Consider the following 20,716-nt stretch of genomic DNA (forward strand, 5'->3'; position numbering starts at 1 on the left):
CACAGAACCCGATGGCATCGGGTCTCGTCATCCTGTTCGTGACGCCAAAATGGAGTGCCCGAACAGGGCCGGCGGGGTACTCGGTAACGGGCCCGTTGATCTCAATGGGAGTTGTCATGGAAGCTGTGACCCGGTCCGTGGCCCTGGGGCTCCATGGCAAAAAGGGGGTGAATAGAGTTTCTGAATAGTTTGTGACGCCACCTGTGGTGTTCGGCAAGTGAGATGTTAGGCCGACGCTGCATGCAGATCCTCTGGGACTGGTGGTGTGTTGCAGACAAAATGGTGAAGCTCCCCACAGGTGGAGCCATAGTCCCAGGGCAGTGTAGATGTAGGGGTGGCTGAGAGGCGCAGGCAGTGTAGAAGCTGGCACCCAGATGCAGCGGCACCAGGGCTGTTGGCGCAGGAATGAATGGAGGACACCAAGGCTTGTAGTTCCAAAGCTTTACTCACAGTCTGTAGTACACACAGATGCCTGCTTCCGTGCTGTGTCCTCCGGGTCAGGGGCTCAGTCGACCTCCAGGCAAGATAGGACGCTCCCTTCCAACACTCCGCCAACATGTGCCTTTCTGAATGTCTCCTCTATAGCGCCTTTAAGTGTGAAGATCTCCTAGTACTGAGTTACACTGGAGTTCCTCCTGACAGATGTTCCCAAGAACTCTACTTGTACGGTAGACAGCTGTAGCCTGCTTCGGGGACTCCTTACTCCTGAATCCCGGCTCACTATCAATGTTGCTGTTGTGCCCCCAAGTCTTAGATGGGAGTAGTGCATTTACAACCCACTACTCCACCGGTGTCTGCTGCAGAACCATTAGTGTCCATACAACCTCGGGGACCGGGCCCCGGCCTTGCGCTTAGAACTTCTAGGCAGGGTTCTTCCTCTAACCCACATCCTCTGTTCCCTTTTACTCCTATGTTCCGTACTATTCTTTCCTTCTTATGGAAGATCAGGTTTCAGTTCAATGTCTTTCTACTTCTTTCCTTTCCCGTGCCAGCTGGCTCAGATCACTGAGGCAGCTGCAGCACTCCTTCCTCCATCCCTCTTCCAGGGATCTCCTTTCCTCACTCCTCTCTGAGTGACTCTCTCCGACTGACTACTGAAATTCTAAACCTTCCCGCTCCTTTAGGTATTCTAAACTCCAGCCATCTCCCAGCACGTTTAGTGTTCCAAGCAGGGAGCCACCAAAGGTGCTCTGCTACACTCCAAGCAGGGAGCCGCAATGTGGCTTTGCTGAACTACTGTGTTGTGTGGGATGCGAGTGTTGGAGCGTGGTCAGGAGTTGCCACCTTACCTGGATGGTGGGGCACCACACCTCAGGAGGAGGTGCAGTACCTCTTTTGCAACTGAACCCTCAGGGGCGCCGCACCTACGTTTTACTGATGTTGCACTATATAGACTATAATGATTAATGTATTATTTGCCCCTCTCGTTTCTTTTCCTTCTTCCTGATGAGATTGTGTTTATCATGCCTCAATGATTTTAAAAAAATTGCCAATAAATATTTACATTTTATTTGTGACTTGCTATTGTGCGACCAGTGTTGACAGGTGTCCCTAGCCTTGGGATTAGCTTTTGTGGTCAGGGAATTACTACTTAGTGGGGTAGGTGTTAGAGAGATATAAATGGGTGAGCTAGGGTAAGCTATTTTAGAAGCAGGGCCTCATATTCTGGTCTTGCACAGGAGCCCTATGTTTTCTATACCATCCCTTAAATCTCTGCCATTAACTTATAGAAGAATGTTTACTGGGAAACGGATTTTTTTTCCTACATGTGCTATAAAAATATAGGACTGATATGTAATCTATGCGGAAGAAGTGCTACTACTTACCGTAACCTATGAGGTCTCCAGTCTCATGCATGCAAGCTTTGCTGTCTTTATGTGGTTGCACCTATACAGGGTTTTACTGCTTTATATGAATATCCAGAGAAAACTACATCCAGTACTCTATATCCAGTATAAAATGACTTCTTGCCCTTAAAATCACACAATTAACTTTAATATAATGTACAATAGTGTGACGCTTTAGTGCACCTCTATGTCACTCCTGAAAGTTGCATAATAGAGTTTTCCCCTGCACACTATAGAATTATCGTCATGCTCCCACTATAGCGTATTGTATGGATGTCAATCAGTAAGTGTTGGGTTGGGCTGTATTTTCACATGAATAGGAGGATTACATTTTCAGGACTGCATGTATGCTGCCTTGTTTCGAGAACAATTATATGACTTTAGAGTATTTACTGTGGGATTTTACATGATGGAGTCTCAGTGCTCGTTGCAATTATATAGGAGAACAGACTCCTTTTGAGATCTAAAGTCTAAAGGGTGGATGTTTCACCCTGAAAAAATCTAATACAAGCCGAATAGAGAAACTTTGGAAGATATCTGAGGATGAGGCCAAGATTTCTGCCATGGATTTGCAGTTTGACATACTGTGGATTTCTGCAACCCTCATTCAATGAATAGGTAATTTCTGTACCAAATATGCCATTGTCCTAGCATGTATCTGAACAGAAGCTAACACAAATTAAAGTAGTTAAAGGGGTTGACAGGACTTACAATATTGGTGACCTAACCTTAGGATCGGTCATCAATGTCAGGTCAATGAGGGTTTGACACCTGTCAACCCCACTGATCAGCTGTTTTGAGCTCAGGTGGTGGCTGGATGTAAACATTGAACTGAGCTCAGCTCCTATTCACTTCAATAGACTCTGAGCCATAGTTCTCAGCAACAGCCGTTCTAGGGTAAATAGTACCTTAATGGTCTGGCTCCATTCAATGTCTACATCCAGCTGCTGCTGGAGCTGAAAGCAGCAGGTCAGTGTGATTGCTCGCCGTTGGTCCCCTACTGACCTGATATTGATGACCGATCCTAAGGGCACAGTCAGACGGTATAAATCGGACCTAGATCTGACTGGAATGGTCAGATTGACTGCAGCTCTCCTGACTTGAGATGCATAGAAATATAACAAGTTGTCATGCTTGGGTCGGGAGACCTATTAGGCAGTCCGCACATTGCGGTCCAACCTCAATCCGATTTATACGGTTATCTCACTGCGCCCTTAGGCTAGATCATCAATTTGATTAGGCTTGAAAGTCTCTTTAAAGGGAACTTGTCAGCAGGACTGTGCTCAGTAACCTACAGAGTGTCAGGTTGGTGCCATTATACTGATTACACTGATACCTTGGTTGATGAAATCCGTCTTGTGGTTGTTGCTTAATCTTTGTTTTCAGTTTTCAGTTAATGATATTCTCATTCTCCAGGGCGGCCTGTGGGGGGTCTTCATGTGGTGCTTTGCTTAGGTATTGATAATACAGACTGCTGACAGGTCACTGATCCCTCACTGACCTGCCCCCTAGTTTACATAATGAATATATGTACATACTTACAAAAACCTTCAGCAAGCAGGCGCCAGCTGTAGCATCTGCTCTGCGGAATAATTGCATGTTTTATGTGCCAATAATACATTTTATTCACATTATTCAACTAGAAAAAAAAATCTATTTGAAAATGGCGCTTGCCACGCCTGTGCAGTAGCTGCTATTGGTGTCTATGGCTTTGATCTGATAGCTGCTACTGCGCAGGCGCGGGCAGTGCCATCTTGGAGCATATCATTAACTAAAAACTGAAAATAAAGATTAAGGAACAACCACAAGACAGATTTCATCACCAGGTATCATTGAAATCAGTATAACGGTGCCGACCTGGCACTGTCTGTAGGTTACTGTGCACAATCCTGCTCACAGGGGCACTTTAAGCTGATTATTCAGGATCATGATTGTGGGAATCTCCACGATCCTGTGATGCAAGTAAAACAAAGTATTACTATGCCGTTATTGAAATCAGTAAATACCTGTGGTTCTCCAGAGCTTGACATTGCTCCTAAGTAATAACTGAGGGCTCTGAGTTCAGACTCTTGTGCAATTGTTTAAAATACCATAATTAGCTCATAAAACACTTGTAGGACAAGTAAAGATCAGTCTAGAATGGAAGCAGCTAATTACAGGATGCCATGCTGAGAGATTTCTTCAGTGTTTTCCGACTTATCTCAGAAGCTGATGCAGCTTCCGATCACCTCACAGCCCAATGCAAACTACAAGTACATTGATACATTGAAGCATGCATTCAGATTAGCAGCTTACCAGGCTGTTCTCCTTCCAGGCCTCTGGAAACTTTGGTCTTTGCTTTTCTCTGGACACTAATACTTGCATATCTTCAAATGAAGGGTGGTTACCTGCTTCTGTCTGAAATGCCATCTGATACTCGGGCACAGATTCACCTGGAGACAGATCATTGCATCAGTCATGGAGTGCAGTAGAAAGCATTGTTGTTTCACATTAACATATAGGCCGGGATCACACATGTGAGGAATACAGCCGAGTCTCGCAAGTTAATACCCGGTACTGCTGCCGGCACTCAGAGTGGAGCGTGCGGCCACAGAGCAATACATGGAGCCGCACGCTCCGCTCCTGAGTGCCGGCAGCAGTGCCAGGTATTAACATCCAAGACTTGGCTGTATTCCTCGCATGTGTGATCCCGGCCATAAAGCAGCCATACATTGAATATTTCACCCTGGGACCCACACTGGGCACTGTGGTGACCACTCATCTCTAGCTATGGTTGTGTCGATAGGATAGTAAGTGCCTGTCAATCGTAAGTACAAGTAACATTCGATGGATCTTGCTGACTAATGACGTAAAGACTTCCATAAATCCGTTGCACTTGGTGGAATTTGACAGGCACAGGTCATTAGTCACAGACACAACTGGTCTATATGTACTAACTAGCTGAAGAGCCCGGCGCTGCGCGGGCATAGTAACTAACTACGGTTAGTTATAACAAATTATAATGATTATATATATATATATATATATATATATATATAAAAAGAGTGTATAGCCCCGCCCACTCCGCATAGCCACATTCACTATAATTTCCCACATCATCCCGTCCGTCAGCCAGTACTACCGAACTACTACCCCTAATATCCCACATCATCCCGTCACATCCGCCGGACTACTACCCCTAATATCCCACATCATCCTGTCAGCCAGAGCCACAGGACAACTACCACTAATATCCAACATCATCCCGTCACAGCCGCCGGACTACTATCCCTAATATCCCACATCAGCCCGTCAGAGCCACCGGACTACTACCCGTAATATCCCATATCATCTCGTCAGCCAGAGCCACCGGACTACTACCCGTAATATCCCACATCATCTCGTCAGCCTGGGGTCAGAACCAGAGCGCTGAGTGGAACGGTCCTAACTTCCATACCGGGGATCCCTTTAAGAAAGCCTGGGATCAGAACCAGAGCGCTGAGTGGATTTGCCCTGACTTGCATACCATTGATCCCTTTAATAGAACCCTGGGGTCAGAATCAGAGCGCTGAGGGATTTGCCCTAACTTCTGTACAGAAGATCCCTTTAAGAGATCCTGGGGTCAGTACCAGAGCATTTGAAGGCAAATGCTCTGACTTCCATACCGGGGATCCCTTTAAGAGAGGACTGGGGTCAGTACCAAAGTGCAGATTGGATTTACCCTCACTTCCATACCAGAGGTCCCTTTAAGAGAGGACTGGGGTCAGTACCAAAGTGCAGATTGGATTTACCCTCACTTCCATACCAGAGGTCCCTTTAAGAGAGGACTGGGGTCAGTACCAAAGTGCAGATTGGATTTGCCCTCACTTCCATACCGGGGATCCCTTTAAGAGGGGCCTTGGGTCAGAACCAGAGCGCAGGATGGATTTGCCCTGAGTTGCATACCAATGAACCCTTTTAATAGAAGCCTGGGGTGAGAATCAGAGCACTGAGGGATTTTCCCTAACTTCCGTAAAGGAGATCCCTTTAAGAGAGTCTGGGGTCAGTACCAGAGCATTTCAAGGCAATTGCCCTGACTTCCATACCGAGGATCCCTTTAAGAGAGGCATCGGGTCAGAACCAAAGCACTGAATGGATTTGCCCTAACTTCCATACCGGAGATCCCTTTAAGAAAGGCGTGGGAGCTTATGTTCCTGGGGATGCAAGATTTCTCCCACCATGTCACTGTCTGCTGAGGTGTTGTCAAGTGGGAAAACTGGCTCATAGCAACCAATCACAACTCAGCTACTTTTAACCAGCTCTGGTGAAATGAGAGATGCTTCGTGATTGGTTGCAAGGAAAACTGTTGATCATAGCAACCAATCAGAGCCGAGCTTCTTTTGAACAGCTCTGGTGAAATGAAAGATGCTTTGTGATTGGTTGTTGATACACACATACATACATTCATTTTTATATATATAGAGATAGCAGTGATGACAGACCCTGATACCTGTGGGGTTTTTGGGTGTCATTGTTTTAGGCTGCATTGACACAAAATGTAACTTTCTATCTCAATTGCGGCAAAAATGCACCTTGTGTGAATAAAGCCTTAGTAAATCTGACTTGCTGTGTCCTGAATCATCTGTTATTCCTGTGTGAAAAAACTCATGTCACCCAGACACATTACCGTGTATAGCCCATGGCTGTTTTCACATGTCATTTTTTGTTTTGAACTGATGGCTTTGAAGTGGATTTAAGAGAAGTAAAAGTCTCAGTATTTTCTTCACTAGTTTTTTCCATTCATGTTCCAGTCCTAGTTTTCAGTATGTGCAGTATGGTCTTTTTCAGGCAGATTCTGCTGGAATCTGTTGAAAAAATTGCAGTAAACCTGTGGCAAAGAAATGAACATCGTGCACAGCAATGTAAAAGCGACATTGCTCTGCACTTTAGTCTTTCGTTACCGTACTTGCTTTAACAACTTAAGGATTTGGAAACCATGAAGCAGTAAAAAGAAGTAGAAAGTTTGGTCGCTAGTTATAGCTAAATTATAGAAGAAAAATGCCGGCAGCAGAGTCAACGCAAAAACTATGGCAAAAACTGCCAGGAAAAGACTACGGCACTTTCTAGAAGCAACTTCTCCTAGAAAAACTCAGCAGTTATGTCACAAGAAAAAAAGATGTCATGTGGAATTTTGGGACTTCGTCTTTATATATAATTTAGGAAACTGCAAAGATAGATTACTACACTTTTTTCCACACAATATCATGTATTGCAGTAATATGCAGAGTGTTAAGTAACCTGTCTATATGCAGCAAAATGAAAAACTCATGGAATGATGGAAATAACAGGTCCGATAGACATATTAATGACATGCAAATAATGAAGAAATTGATACAAAATTTTCAAAATATTGTAATCTCCGACCAATGACAACTCACACATGCTTGTTGGGAGACAAGTCTGGACACGCTGCAGGCCATGATAGCAGATTTAGGTCACGCAGTCTTCTCACAGTAACACCCAGGCATTGACATGTTGAAAAATTATTCCTGGGACCCTTTAGAGAAATGGGCACACCACTGGTTCCACGACCAAATCTATGTAATGATGAGCTGGTAGTGTACCTGGAATGAAGCCTAGAGGGGTCCAGCTACAGTAAATTATGCCATCCTGCAACATAATCCCGGAATAGGACTGGTGTAATGTTTCCCATTGAATGTGGCTTCATGGCTTTACACACATGGTCTTTAAATGGAGGCCAGAGGCTGGAATGGAGGTCTATCTTCTTCAGTGACGAGTCCTGATTTTGTCTTGAATGCAGTGATAGCTGGAGATTGGTTTGGTGACTAAGTGGGAAATGCCAGGAAGAGGCCTTCACAGGGGAACGTCACACTGGTATACTACTCCCAGGATTATGGGGTGGGGTGGCATAATGTAGTCAGACCTCTCTAGCCTTCATTCCAAGTGCACTAACAGCTCAGCATTACATGGAATTTGGTTGTGAAACCAGTTCTCCAAAGTATCCCAGGAGTTGTTTTTCCAACTTGTCAACGCCAAACCTCATGTTGCTCGTGCTACTGTGAGCAGCCTAAATGGCCTACAAGTGCAACCTTGTGCTGCAACGTCTCCAGACTTGTCTCCCATCAAACACATCTTCAGAGTCACTGGGCTGCAAAGGGAGCTGCCAGCAGTGGATCTTGATCATTTACAAGAATTACGTGAATTCAGTGTGACAGAACATTCCTCAAACTAGAATTACAAACCTGATAGCACACAAATCATGTAAGTGCATGTATTTCAGCACATAGCGCTCATATTCGATACTTTCATTTTTTCATAATTTGCATATCATTAACATGTCTATCAGTCCTGTAATTTCCATAACTCCATGACTTTCCTTCTTGGTGTTGCAGTTTCATTGTTGAAGAGTATACAAAATGAGACACATTAACACAGCTGTACTACTGCTTTTCAGCACAAGATGGCAGTATAACACTAGCGCTTGCACATTCTGTGACATGTCATTATGGGCAGTTCCCCCATGTATGTAATGTATCAATACAAATGACGGCTCTATGACATTTTAATTCGGTAGATGCATTTGCTTTATTTAAGGATAAAGCATGTACAAGATAATAATGAGAGACATGAATGTCATCAGCAGAATAATGGGCACTACCACTTTGGGTGATCCATATTGCTGGCTTATTCTATTACATGGAGTAACCCTGTGGAGCATTCATACTGAATCCAACACAAAAAACACAGTGTGCCTCTATCAATTAGTGAAGCAAGTATAACTATAGGATTACACCACACTGTATGTTGTCTGTAACTATTGGTAACAAATAGGTCTGCGGAAAGCCTGTATACATAAAACAGTAGGGTTTTCTATGCCTTGAATTTTCAAAAGTATGGTTTACATATTATAGAAAATAGGAAAATGGCTTGTGGCCTCTCTACTAGTAATGTGAATAATGTATACATGGAAAGAGAGCTCTGCCACCAAACCGCCATGTGGAGGAGCACGCGGAGCTGCATACATAGCCAGTCACAACCGCAATTCCTGGACGCGACTGGACAATATTGAGATACAGCTGTCTGAAACCCACCATAGTTCACCTACACTGTGAAACTGTGCCATACCTAGATTGCCATACTAACCTGTGATGATCTAGTTCCCATGCAGTAAAAATGTTCATGTTTAAAAGGGTTGTCCAGCCTTAGGGTACAAGTCTACAGTCACTCTATGTAACTGCAGACTTGTGAATCCTCAGAGCACAGATTCTCCGGTGTCGGCAATGGGGGCGGGAAGTAATGCAACTGCAAGTTTACGATTTGCATACTTCCGGCCACATTCCGACTACATGTGTCCACTTCACTTTCATTGAATGAAGCCGCGCATGTCTAGTTGGTACTGTATGTGACCGCATGTATGTGTGGTGCCCCTGAGGGTCCAGTCGCCACAGAGGTACTGCACCTCAGCCAGAGGTGTAGTATCCCATGTTGCAGGTAAGATGGAGATTCCTGACCTGGCTCTGACATAACACTGCATCCACCACACACTTTAGCAGCAGGTGCTGTGCTTCACCATCCCTGCTGACTAGGAAAGGGTGTAGAAGGTGGGTGGAGCTTGAGGGTTAGAGCGGGAGAATAGAAGGTAAGACAGGATGAGTCATCATGGAGGGGAAGAAGGGGAAAGACGTGCATAGGCAACCTTCCCTTTGTCACGTGGACCCGTCCTGTGTGACACGACCCACAGGCCGGGAACTAAGACGAGTCACGGCACGTGTAACTGTCCTGTGTGACACGACCCCCAGGCCAGTAACTAAAACAACAAGACGCGGGGGAAGTGGAAACAGTTACAACGGTGGGCTCTACGATAGGGAACAGGGACGTGGAGACCTCCTGCACTCCCCTGAGTCAGTGTCCCTCACACTCCTAACGTTCCCTATACAGGCTCCTCACCTGTCGCCGAGCCGGAACCTGTCACCCTAGCACACCCTACACCTATCCTTTGCTATGGAGCTGGGTGGTGAAGGCACTGGCCCCACCGCTGTACTAATACACACCTGGGAAAAATATAAACAGGGAAACACCACTTAGCTTAGCTCTTGTTGCTATTGCTCCCAGCACCAGAGTCCACCACCAGAATGCAGCTTTCCTCAGAATAGCTGCTACGTCACCAAGCGTTGTCAGAGCTGCAAGGAACTCCTCACTGTGTGTCCTTCCACACCAGGCCTCTGACCGTGCTGCAAGGAACTCTCTCTAGCTCCTTCCTCCTCCAAGGATGGTTGAAATGACCAATATCACCAACACCTGCTCATAGACCATGTGACTCTATATAGGAAAAGGGAATGGTCAAATGATCAGGGGCCAAAAGCTGCTATAATCCCAGTGACCACCGGGGGCAAAAGGCAAAGCAAACAAAACATCAAGTGCAATGACCCTAACGGCCACCGGGGGCAAAACTAGAACTGAAACCACCAGCTTAAGGAAAAAAAAAAGGTTACTAGTGCTTTTATCTGTCATAATCCAGCATGAATCATGACACCCATAGGGGAAGGAGGAAAGAGATAGAATTGTACAGTAGACCCCTGGTCTGGAGGGGCTGCTAGTACAGACTAAAGGACTGAAAGGAAGTTCCATGAAGTGGGAAAGCTGTGTCTTCTGCATTGTTCCTGCGTCACCTACTCAGCACTGCTACATCCCTTGCTTCACACTACATCACCATCTTCCTCAACATCTACTACAACTGCCCTGGGACTAAGCTCTGCCTGTGGAGAGCTATTCCAACTCTGCTGCATTTCACCATCAGTCCCAGAGGATCTGCACTGCAGCGCTGGTCGCCTCTGACTGGATACCACAGGTGGCGTCACAAACTTGTCTACACATAGACTTTATTCCTCATCACTTCTTATTTTTCATGGACACTCAGGGCCACGGACCGGGTCACGACTGCCGTGACACATCCCTTTAAGACACCGGCCCGGTACCGAGTAACCCACGGCCCTTGGGGCGCCCCATATGCAAATTACATGTCCATGTGCACGGCCGCTCCAGGCGACAGCATCGGAGAATTGCATAAATTGACTGCAGACTTTAACCCCAAGGCTGGAGAACCCTATTAACCTCCTATGCCTGTATAGCTGCAGCCTGCGGTCCTACCTGCTCTCCTGCTGCACAATGATCAAATCTTCAAGTCTCGTTATTAGTTTGTATATTCCCTGTGAACTTTCCTTGTCAGACAGAAACTGTTGACTCACTGCGAATACATCGGGAGGAAAGGAGTATGTTCAGCAAACACCAATAATGCCTCATCCATATGTCAGATTTCTACTAAGCGATGTGTGTTGTGCAACAATGAGATCATGTTCTCGAATTGCAACATCACATCTAATGATTTCTTATGGTGGAGAATTGCGACCTGTGACCTATCGTGACTGCAAAACAGAGTCCCATATGTTTCCAGCTGTGTTCACTTTTCGGTCTCTGATCGCAAGTCGTGTGCAGTTTACGCGCCATGGACTTCACTGCAAATTATATGCGACGGCAACTTGCTTGTGACCATTTTTTTACACTAAAATTGTAGGGATAAAATAGTTGCGTGAATATTTTTGCGTGAGAATTGCTGTTGTACCACACAGGCCATACAGCCAAAGTTTTCTGAATAGCGATTCTTTCTCCAAAGCATAAGCCAACTGCTTCTGACTTTTTGCGACTTGCTTGTCGCAGTACCCTGCAGCGTTATGTAGCTGAGATCTTTGGTGACTAGACCTGGTTTGTGGCCAAAGGCACCGTGTAGCCCCAGCGTTACTTCTGAAAGACATAGGCTACATGGAAATTTTAACCTATAAAGCAGGTATGACAGCTGCAATAAAACAAGCGTCAGTGCACACTGCGGGAAACATGACGGCAGGGCAGATTTGCTGCTCTTGGACTGTTGTTGCCCTTTAGTACAAGGCATATACAGTTACTTGACCTCTATGACAGAGGTATTTCAGAAACTTTAGTGCAGCTGACAGGGAAACAAGAGGAAGATTACATCTACATCTTGCTATCTGTTGCAGTTTACGTGAAACATTAGGAGTTAGATAAGCTCGTTTTACAGTGAGGAAAGACATGGACCCAGATATCTGCGGTGACAGGTTATCTTTGATGAACATATGCTGGATATTAGCAGAATGCACAGCAATTTCCTAATGTATTTCTTATAGAAATTGCTCATTTTGTAGATGGGAGAGATCTTTTCACAGTCAGAACAATTCTATTGAACTGTTAGCTTGTACCAGAATCTAGTCTGCCCTCTACAGAAGGAAGTCCGTATTCTGTTTGTAGTTTAGCAAATACAAAATGTCAGCAGCTACGAACAAAGGGAAATAAGTGGGAAGATGCAAATGGTCTACAACCACAAAGCAGCAGCAAACTACTACCATAATGCAGCCGTACCTCGAAGGCACAAGACATAAGCAAAATGGAATTTCTTGAAGGGGTTGTCCAGCCTTAAGGGCCTGTTGCACGTAGCGATATCACTAGCAATATCGCTGTAATGTCACTGATTTTGTGATGCAGCAGTGATATTGCTAGCGATATCGCTGTGTCTGATACTTACCTCCGACCGGCTCCCCCGCTGGTTATTGCTGATCGCGCGAGAACGGCCTGGGCCATTTCTCGTCGGCCGATTCCTGCTGGACTTCCTGTGGCGCTGACGAGCGACGCGTGGACGCGGGCGGGAGGACGTCAGGATCGCCCCGTCTGACAGGTAAGTAGCGACCTCCGACCGCTGCTATGTTGATGGTGAGATCTGTCTGTGAGGCAGCTCAATAGCGACCACTTAGCGATGCACCAGCGATCCATTTCGTTGTCGGGATCACTGGTGCATCGCTACGTGTAACGGTACCCTTAGGTTACAAGTCTGCAGGCACTCAATGTGACTGCAGACTTGTGAATCCTTACATTGCGCACACTGCGCGCTGTGAGTATTCTTCAGTGTCGGATGCAGGAGCGGGCGGCCATGTTTGCATACCTTCCAACTAGACGTGTCCAACCTCGCTGAATTCACTTGCATTAAACGAGGCTGCACATGTCTAGTTGGCACGTGATCGCATGTGTCCAAATCACATAATTGTGGCACCGGAGAAATCTTCAGTGGGCACGATGTTACATTTCACAAGTGTATAGTAATATAGAGTGACTGCAGACTTGTAGCCTTAGACCAAAAAATCCCTTTAATCATTTTTAATTACATTACTACTAACTGTAATTACATCTACCATACTTCTCTACTTACTATAGTAAATATTTCAGCAATGCAATTTTCAAGTTTCATTTTTGCAAATAAACTGCATCTTTGCTTCTGTATTGCAGCTGCTTGTCATCTGTTCACTTGCTTCACTTTGTGATATTCACACCAACTTCAGGAAAAAAATGGGGTAAACGTGGATTTACTGTGCGCTGCACAATTGTGGTATTTCCTGATGAAGAAGTCTTAGAACTTTGAAACGGGTTGAATAAAACCACACTTCTTTATGATAATACGTCTGGACTTCCAGTTATTCAGCAGCGCACAGTAAACCCACAATTACCCCATTTTTTTCCTACGGTTGGTCATCAGTGGACCTGTAAATCTGCTGCAGTGAATATTCCTACAAGCTAAATTATAGCTCCATTGGTGAGTACAATTCAATTGTATTAACCGTTTGTGTCTCGGATAAGATCCTATTTTGTGCTGTTTTCTCCAGCAGCACTCATTCAGACCAACTTGGCATTCTGTATTGTACTTCTGGGAGTGGATTTTAGAGTTCATTCAAACGTATCATATGCACATGTGCTGCTCGAGTAGAAATCGCACGGGGCGATGTAATTCATTAGGGCTGTTCAGATGACATTGTTTTCTCATGTGTCCATGTGACAAAAATTGCAACATGCACCATTCTCATCTGGATCCCATATGGATCGTCTGCGTAACATCCAATTTTTGCTGGTACATTGCCATTATTAACCCAAGAAACTGTATTTGATCATGTACTGTACATTTTAAAATGATGCATATCCACTGATGTCAAACGGATGGCATACAGATGAAGTGTAGATGAAAATTGTCCAAGTTTTCTGGATGACTATTAATAGTCTTGTCTGACCCCTGCCTGAAACCGGTTGTCCAGGTTTCTCATGAAAGGCTACGGTCATTCTATTTATTATTATTATTTATTTATATGGCACCATTGATTCCATGGTGCTGTACATGAGAAGGGGTTACATACAAATTACAGATATCACTTACAGTAAACAAACTAAAAATGACAGACTGATACAGAGGGGAGAGAGGACCCTGCCCTTTCGGGCTTACATGCTACAGGTTGGTGGGGAAGGAGACAGTAGGTTGGTGGGTTGAAGCAGTTCCGGTGTTGGTTGAGGTGATAACTCCGGTAGTGGTGAGGAGGCAGCGGGGTCATTGCAGGCTGTAGGCTTTCTTGAAGAGGTGGGTTTTCAGGTTCCGTCTGAAGGATCCGAATGTGGTTGATAGTCGGACATGTTGGGGTAAAGAATTCCAGAGGATGTGGGCTATTCGGGAGAAGTCTTGGAGTCGGTTGGGTGAGGAGTGAATACGTGTTGTAAGGTAGCGCTGTTATTCAAGTAGGGGATACTCGCTTAGCAGCCACAAAACCAGATTCGGCACAGGTTTTCCATAAACAATCATAGTCCATGCAGTTTATTTAGCATCATAAACCCACAGCAGCAACATAAACTTCATAACGTCAGCATAGCGTCCATGACAGAGTTCAGCTCTGTAATCCCTGTGGTCACACAGGTTATGCATAGACAGGCTCTTCAGCCTCAGTTATCTCACCCACGTCAGGGTTTCCTCATAGTTCCTTCATCATGTTGCAGACGTCCATTCCCTCCAGGGAATCATCAGGCACGTGCAGCCATTCCACACAGCCACTTCACATGCTGTCAGGAAGACAGCCCCCATCTCTCCCAGATGGGGCCTTCCAAAACGTACCAACCAGGTCCCTGCATTCACCTCATGTGACCTACCCTGGCCACCTTATACGGTCCGTAGCCACGCCCACCGGGTCACATGGCTATGACCTCATCACAGGTCCTTGAACCATTCACACACTTTTATCACAACGTTCTCAGACACACCACCTTGGTGGGTTTGTAGGTAACTGGGTCCGCCCGTCTCCCCAGTTACCTGGAGACTTCTCCCTGACACATTGAAACAACACCTCAGCAATATCATTGCTGATCAACACACACACATAAGTCTCCATCTCAAGGCCACACACCTTGAGATACATAACGGTCCTTCAGGATTCTGCCACTCATCCTCTCTCGTGGGACATCCACACAGCACCCCCTAGCAGACACAGTGGCCATTACACCACACTGTGGAGGAGAGAAGGAGGTCTTGGGATGACCGTAGATTACGTGAAGGAAGGTATCGGGAGATTAGTTCAGAGACATATGGAGGAGACAGGTTATAGATGGCCTTGTAGGTCAGTATTAGTAATTTGAACTAGATACGCTGAGGGAATGGAAGCCAGTGAAGAGATTTGCAGAGGGGAGAAGCGGAGGAGTAGCAAGGAAGGAGATGAATTAGTCGGGCAGCAGAGTTAAGGATGGACTGGAGAGGTGCGAAGGTGTTAGCACTGAGACCACAGAAAAGGATGTTGCAGTAGTCGAGGCGGGAGATGATGAGGGCGTGCACAAGCATTTTAGTAGATTGAGGGTTGAGGAAAGGACGGATTCTGGAAATATTTTTGAGCTGGAGGAGACAGGAGGTAGAAAGAGCTTGGATGTGCGGTTTGAAGGACAGGGCAGAATCAAGGGTTACTCCGAGGCAGCGGACTTCTGGTACTGGGGAAAGCGTGATGTCATGTGACTGCAGACTTATGAATCCTCACATTACAAACAGTGGGCACTGTAAGGGTAAGTTCACACTAGGCGTTTTTTCAGCAGCAAAACGCAGGAAAAAAGCTGCAGAAAAAAGCTTGTTTTCAATGGTTTTTCTTGCATTTTTTGTGCGATTTTTAATGCGGTTTTGGCATGCAAGATTTGTCTCTTGTGCGTGCTGATAACATTTAGTGTTGAAAAAAAAGTCCTATTCTATAGAATCAGGTATTGGCACAAAAAATACAGCAAAACCTGATACCTGCCTTTTGGTGTGTTTTTTTAACGTTTTTTCACCACCCATTCATTTCAATGGGTTAAAAATGTTGAAAAAACGCTTAAAGAAGTGACATGCTCCAGTGTGCAAAACCTCAGGTTTTGCACAAAATTCTGAGTACAAAAATAACCCCAAGGTGTGTGCATGAGATTTCTGATATCTTATAGACTTTGCTGATACTGTAAAACACAGTTTAAAATTGCATTAAAAAGGCACAAAAATATGCTGCAAAAACACCTAGTGTGAACTAACCTAAGGATTCTTCAGTGCCGGCGGCAAGACCGAGCGATCATGTGACTGCTAGTATGCGATATGCATACTTCCTGGATATCCTCTTTAAAGAAAAAATACATTTATATCCCACCTACCACCAGGACATTTTAAAGGCCCAGGTTTAAGAGAGAAGGAAAGTTGAGTCTCCTGTTGTAGAGTTATAATCCTACATTGATCAAAAATAGAGTAATTTGTGCCAAATCTTTAGCGCACCCAAGTCAACTCCACATTTATCAGTCACACTGCAACACTTTTTTGTATGATAGTTCACTTTCCAATGTTAGATAAAAGCAGGAGACCAATGTTCCAAAAGTTGCATGTTAATCATGAATGTTTGACAAATTGCGAATTTTACAAGTTTTTGCAGATAGCAAATTTTCATACAAATTAAAAATAGTTCCAATATATCTGTATTGGTTCTGCACCTTTTTTAAGACAGCTATGACCAGTCTAGAGTATGCGACCTTTTTACTCTACACCAAAAAGTTAACCACCTCCTTTCCTCATTATTTTAACTTTTGCGTATATGTTAAAAATAGTGCAAGAAATGGTGTAAAACACTGATAAATATTACTTAGAAATTTATGAGAATGAAATATTTCCTCCAACACAATCATATACTGTATGTTTCATAATGTTTCTCTTGGTAGCAGTATGAGTGAGGAGGACTTTAAAACTATTCATATATTTGAAGGTTTGCATATATCTTACTACCCGCAGAGCTGTCCTTCCGCTTTCTGTGTTTATTTGCTTCTATGGTAACTGGCACAGGATGTTATTAAAAGATTTCCCTACTTTATCAATGATCCACTCCTTCTCAGGGGGCATTTCAGTTGTAGGTACAGTATATGTTATAGCATTGCTCTATATGCAATTCCAGCTATAACTGTATGATACAAAGTAAACCAGATGGGCGTTCCAAAAATCAAGATCTGGAGGAAATTCTGATATAATTCATCTATTTTACCTATATGGTAGGTCAGATAATTAATTCAAGAAGATTATTTTTCATATATGTTTACATTTATTCTATTTATAAAGATTGTTCTCCATGTAAATAGATGAGTGAAGACATCCATCAGTGCTGTGCCATTACATTTACACCTTTTTATCATCACAGCAGTGTGAGAAGCATTGCAGTAATTGACACCAGAAATAACACCAGACAACACATATGAAGCAGGCATCGATTTCCAATATCTCACCTGGGAAGAGGTCAGTGCATCTCATGAAGATCTCCCAATAGATCAAACCCAGAGAATACATGTCCACTTGCTTCAATGCAGACTCACAGTCTCTCAGGTTCACGGCCCCTTCTAAGACCTCGGGCGCCATGTAACGGATCGTGCCAACCTGCAGATAAACAATAAATACATTGTGGTGGAAGTGTGGAAATTGCCAGACACAGTATGTCAGTTTACTGTCTAGTGGGAAACTAGAAATAGATAATGACTTCACCTATGCTCACAGCGTGTGTTATTTCACACTATTGGGTAAGAGAGATGCATCAATACTATTGTCCATATTGAAAGTTGCATTTTGTTAAAGTGAATCTCAAGATTCCTACTGAGTGACCTATGGACAGCATCAAACAAGGACAGGCTTCCCGGTTACAAAGGCTTTCTGTAACTCTAAGCAGGAGCATACATGAAAATCATCAGGCTCCATAGCAAAAGTCCGAATTGGTCCTCCAAAAAAAAGTACTTGGCGGAGTAGGCAGGGTCTCAGTGCATAGGTGCAATCACACAAGGGTGTACCTCCCAATTTTTAAAGGCAGGAAAAGGGAGGCATATTGTGGCATGAGCACATAAATGCGCCCTTTCACGGACCCAGAAATGCCCCCCCAGACAGTATGATTTCCCCACAGTAAATTCTCCTCACATTATGCCTTCACACTACATGTGGATGCTGAGATCTTTAAAATTTAGACCCCGGCCATCAATAGATCTGGGCCTACCAGTTACGGGCCTCAAAGCAGCAACACGGTTTACTGCCATTAACAGTATTCCACTGACTCTAAGGGTATGTGCACACGTTGCGGTTTCATGTGTGGATTTTTCCGTGCTTAATCTGCAGAATCCGAAGTAAAAATACCTGCGGATTTCTAGCGGATTTGCCCTGCGTTTTTACACCTGCGGATTCCTAGAGTGGAATAGGTGTAAAAACGCTGCGGAATCCGCACAAAGAATTGACATGTTGCGGAAAATAAACCACTGCGTTTCCGCGCGGATTTTTCCGCAGCATGTTCATGGCGGTTTTTGTTTTCCATAGGATAACGTGGTACTGTACGCCGCATGGAAAACTGCTGCGGATCCGCAGGGCCAAATCCGCTGCGGATCCACAGACGAATCCACAACGTGTGCACATACCCTTAACGTGTGTGCAGATATTTTTTAAAATGGATTTTTCGGGATGGGTACATTTTTCTGCTTCATCCGATTTAGATGTAAAATTTAAAATGGTTTCTCTATCAGAAAAGTGCACCTGAAATAAAAAACTTGTGGTAAAAAACAGCACAATGTAAACTGTAGGTACTTTTTTCCATTGAAGTTAATAGAAAGTTTATGCAGTTTTTCTTATGGATTGTGAATCAGAATCTGCTCCAAAATCCACTTCAAAAACTCTATGAATATTCCCGTGAGTGGGGAGATGACAAAATTCTACAGTATTTCAGGGCTGGTCACATGTTCACAACGTTTGTTTGACATAGATTTTTTTAGCTGAAAAATTCTTGTGCTTTGATGGGTTTTTTGGTGTATGAATTATTTTTTCCTTCAACGGTCAAATTTGGAGCAGAAACACCTAAAATAACTGACACATGGGCGGACATACCGCCGGTTCAACCTGTGCAACTGCAATTCTGGTTCAGAGCTCCCTCTGCTGGCCCGGAGTGGGAACGGTGTTGCATGTTATGGTTAACTGCTAGATTCATGGACTTCAGAGCGCTGCTAGACAAATTCACTAATCCAGGTTGTGAGAAAGATTAACTGTTTATTTCCCAACGCGTTTCAAAGTGTATACCACTTCTTCATCCCCTGATGAAGAAGTGGTATACACTTTGAAACGCGTTGGGAAATAAACAGTTAATCTTTCTCACAACCTGGATTAGTGAATTTGTCTAGCAGCGCACTGAAGTCCATGAATCTATCCTAAGGAATCTGAAGTTTTACAGTCACAGAGCTGACCTTTGGACGTGCAGCAAGCTGACTACGATCTTACATGCCTGAACCTCTCCTGAAAAGGGTGAGTAGATTCTAATTTATTCTTCTAACAATAACCCGGATAAGACCCTATTGCGCTTTTTGTTCCTTTAGTTTGATTGCATGGTTAACTGCTAGAGAGACCCTTCATTGCTTCCAAGCCTGACATCACCCTCCCTGGAGGAAGGCAATGCCACTGTGGCGACCATACTCCCGGGGGCGCCACACAATGATGGGAGTGATGGAGAAGGCAATGATGGGGGTGATGGGGACAAGGCAATGATGGAGGTGATGGAGAGGGCAATGATGGTGTGGTGGGGGAAAAAGAAATGATGATGGGGTGGTGGGGGAGAGTGCAATGATGGTGGTGGTGAAAAGGGCAATAATGGGGGTGGTGGAGGAGGAGGAGGAAATGATGGAGGTGGTGGAATGGGCAATGATGGGAGTGGTGGGGGAGAAAGCAAAGATTGTGGTGGGGGAGAAGTAAATGATGGAGGTGGTGAAGAGGATGATGGGGTGGGGGAGAGGACAATAATGGGATGTGAGGGGAGGAGGACAATGAGGGGTGTGGGGGATTGGGATGGGAGGAAGGGGGACTTATAATGGCCTTAGGAACAGGGGTAGGTGGAGGAAGACATTATTATCGCTTATTATGTCTAACACAGTCCCTTAGTATATAGTGTACTCGCTAATTCTGTATAACACCATCCTTAGTTACATAGTTTCCTCTTTTATTATGTATAACACCGTCCCTTATTACGTACCATCCTCTCTAGTTATATATGGTGCCGTCCCTTATTATATAGCTTCCTCTGCTGTTATGCACAGTGCTGTCTCTTACATAGTGTATTCTTGTTATTTTTGTTATTCACAGCGCCCTCTTTTATTAGATAGTCCCCTCTCTTTTTAGATATAAAATGACTGCTGATCGAGGAGCCGGTGACCAGACTACCAGTCCATCAGCTCCTCCATTAGAAAAGAAGCTTTCCCATGCTCCATCAGCCATCATTGCATTATACAGCTAACAAGACAGGACGGTATGTAATAAAAAACAGGGCTCTATATAATTCAATATGCAAGGGATGGTACTGTACATAACAAGAGAGGGCACTGTAAAAGGGACAGCAATATACATAATAAAGGAGACTATGTAATATATATACATGTATGTGTGTGTGGCTATATATATATATATATATATATATATATATATATATATATATATATACACACACACACACGTAGCTTTGCTGCCATAAAAG

At 44.4% G+C, this 20,716-nt stretch overlaps 1 protein-coding gene across 1 annotated transcript in view; it reads right to left on the reverse strand.

Annotated features, from left to right (window-relative positions):
- Positions 1-20,716, reverse strand: part of BMPR2 (bone morphogenetic protein receptor type 2) — a 286,915-nt gene that overhangs the window by 25,781 nt on the left and 240,418 nt on the right. Inside the window, exons 9-10 of the mRNA XM_073551510.1 lie at positions 17,460-17,607; positions 4,143-4,279 (exon numbers count right to left, since the gene is read on the reverse strand). Coding sequence (XP_073407611.1) covers positions 4,143-4,279; positions 17,460-17,607 — 285 coding nt within the window. The remainder of the gene's footprint in view (positions 1-4,142; positions 4,280-17,459; positions 17,608-20,716) is intronic.

The sequence above is a fragment of the Dendrobates tinctorius genome, unplaced genomic scaffold (genome assembly GCF_039654945.1).
Source record: "Dendrobates tinctorius isolate UK_male_01 unplaced genomic scaffold, ASM3965494v1 ptg000177l, whole genome shotgun sequence".
In the NCBI taxonomy this organism is placed as follows: domain Eukaryota; kingdom Metazoa; phylum Chordata; class Amphibia; order Anura; family Dendrobatidae; genus Dendrobates; species Dendrobates tinctorius.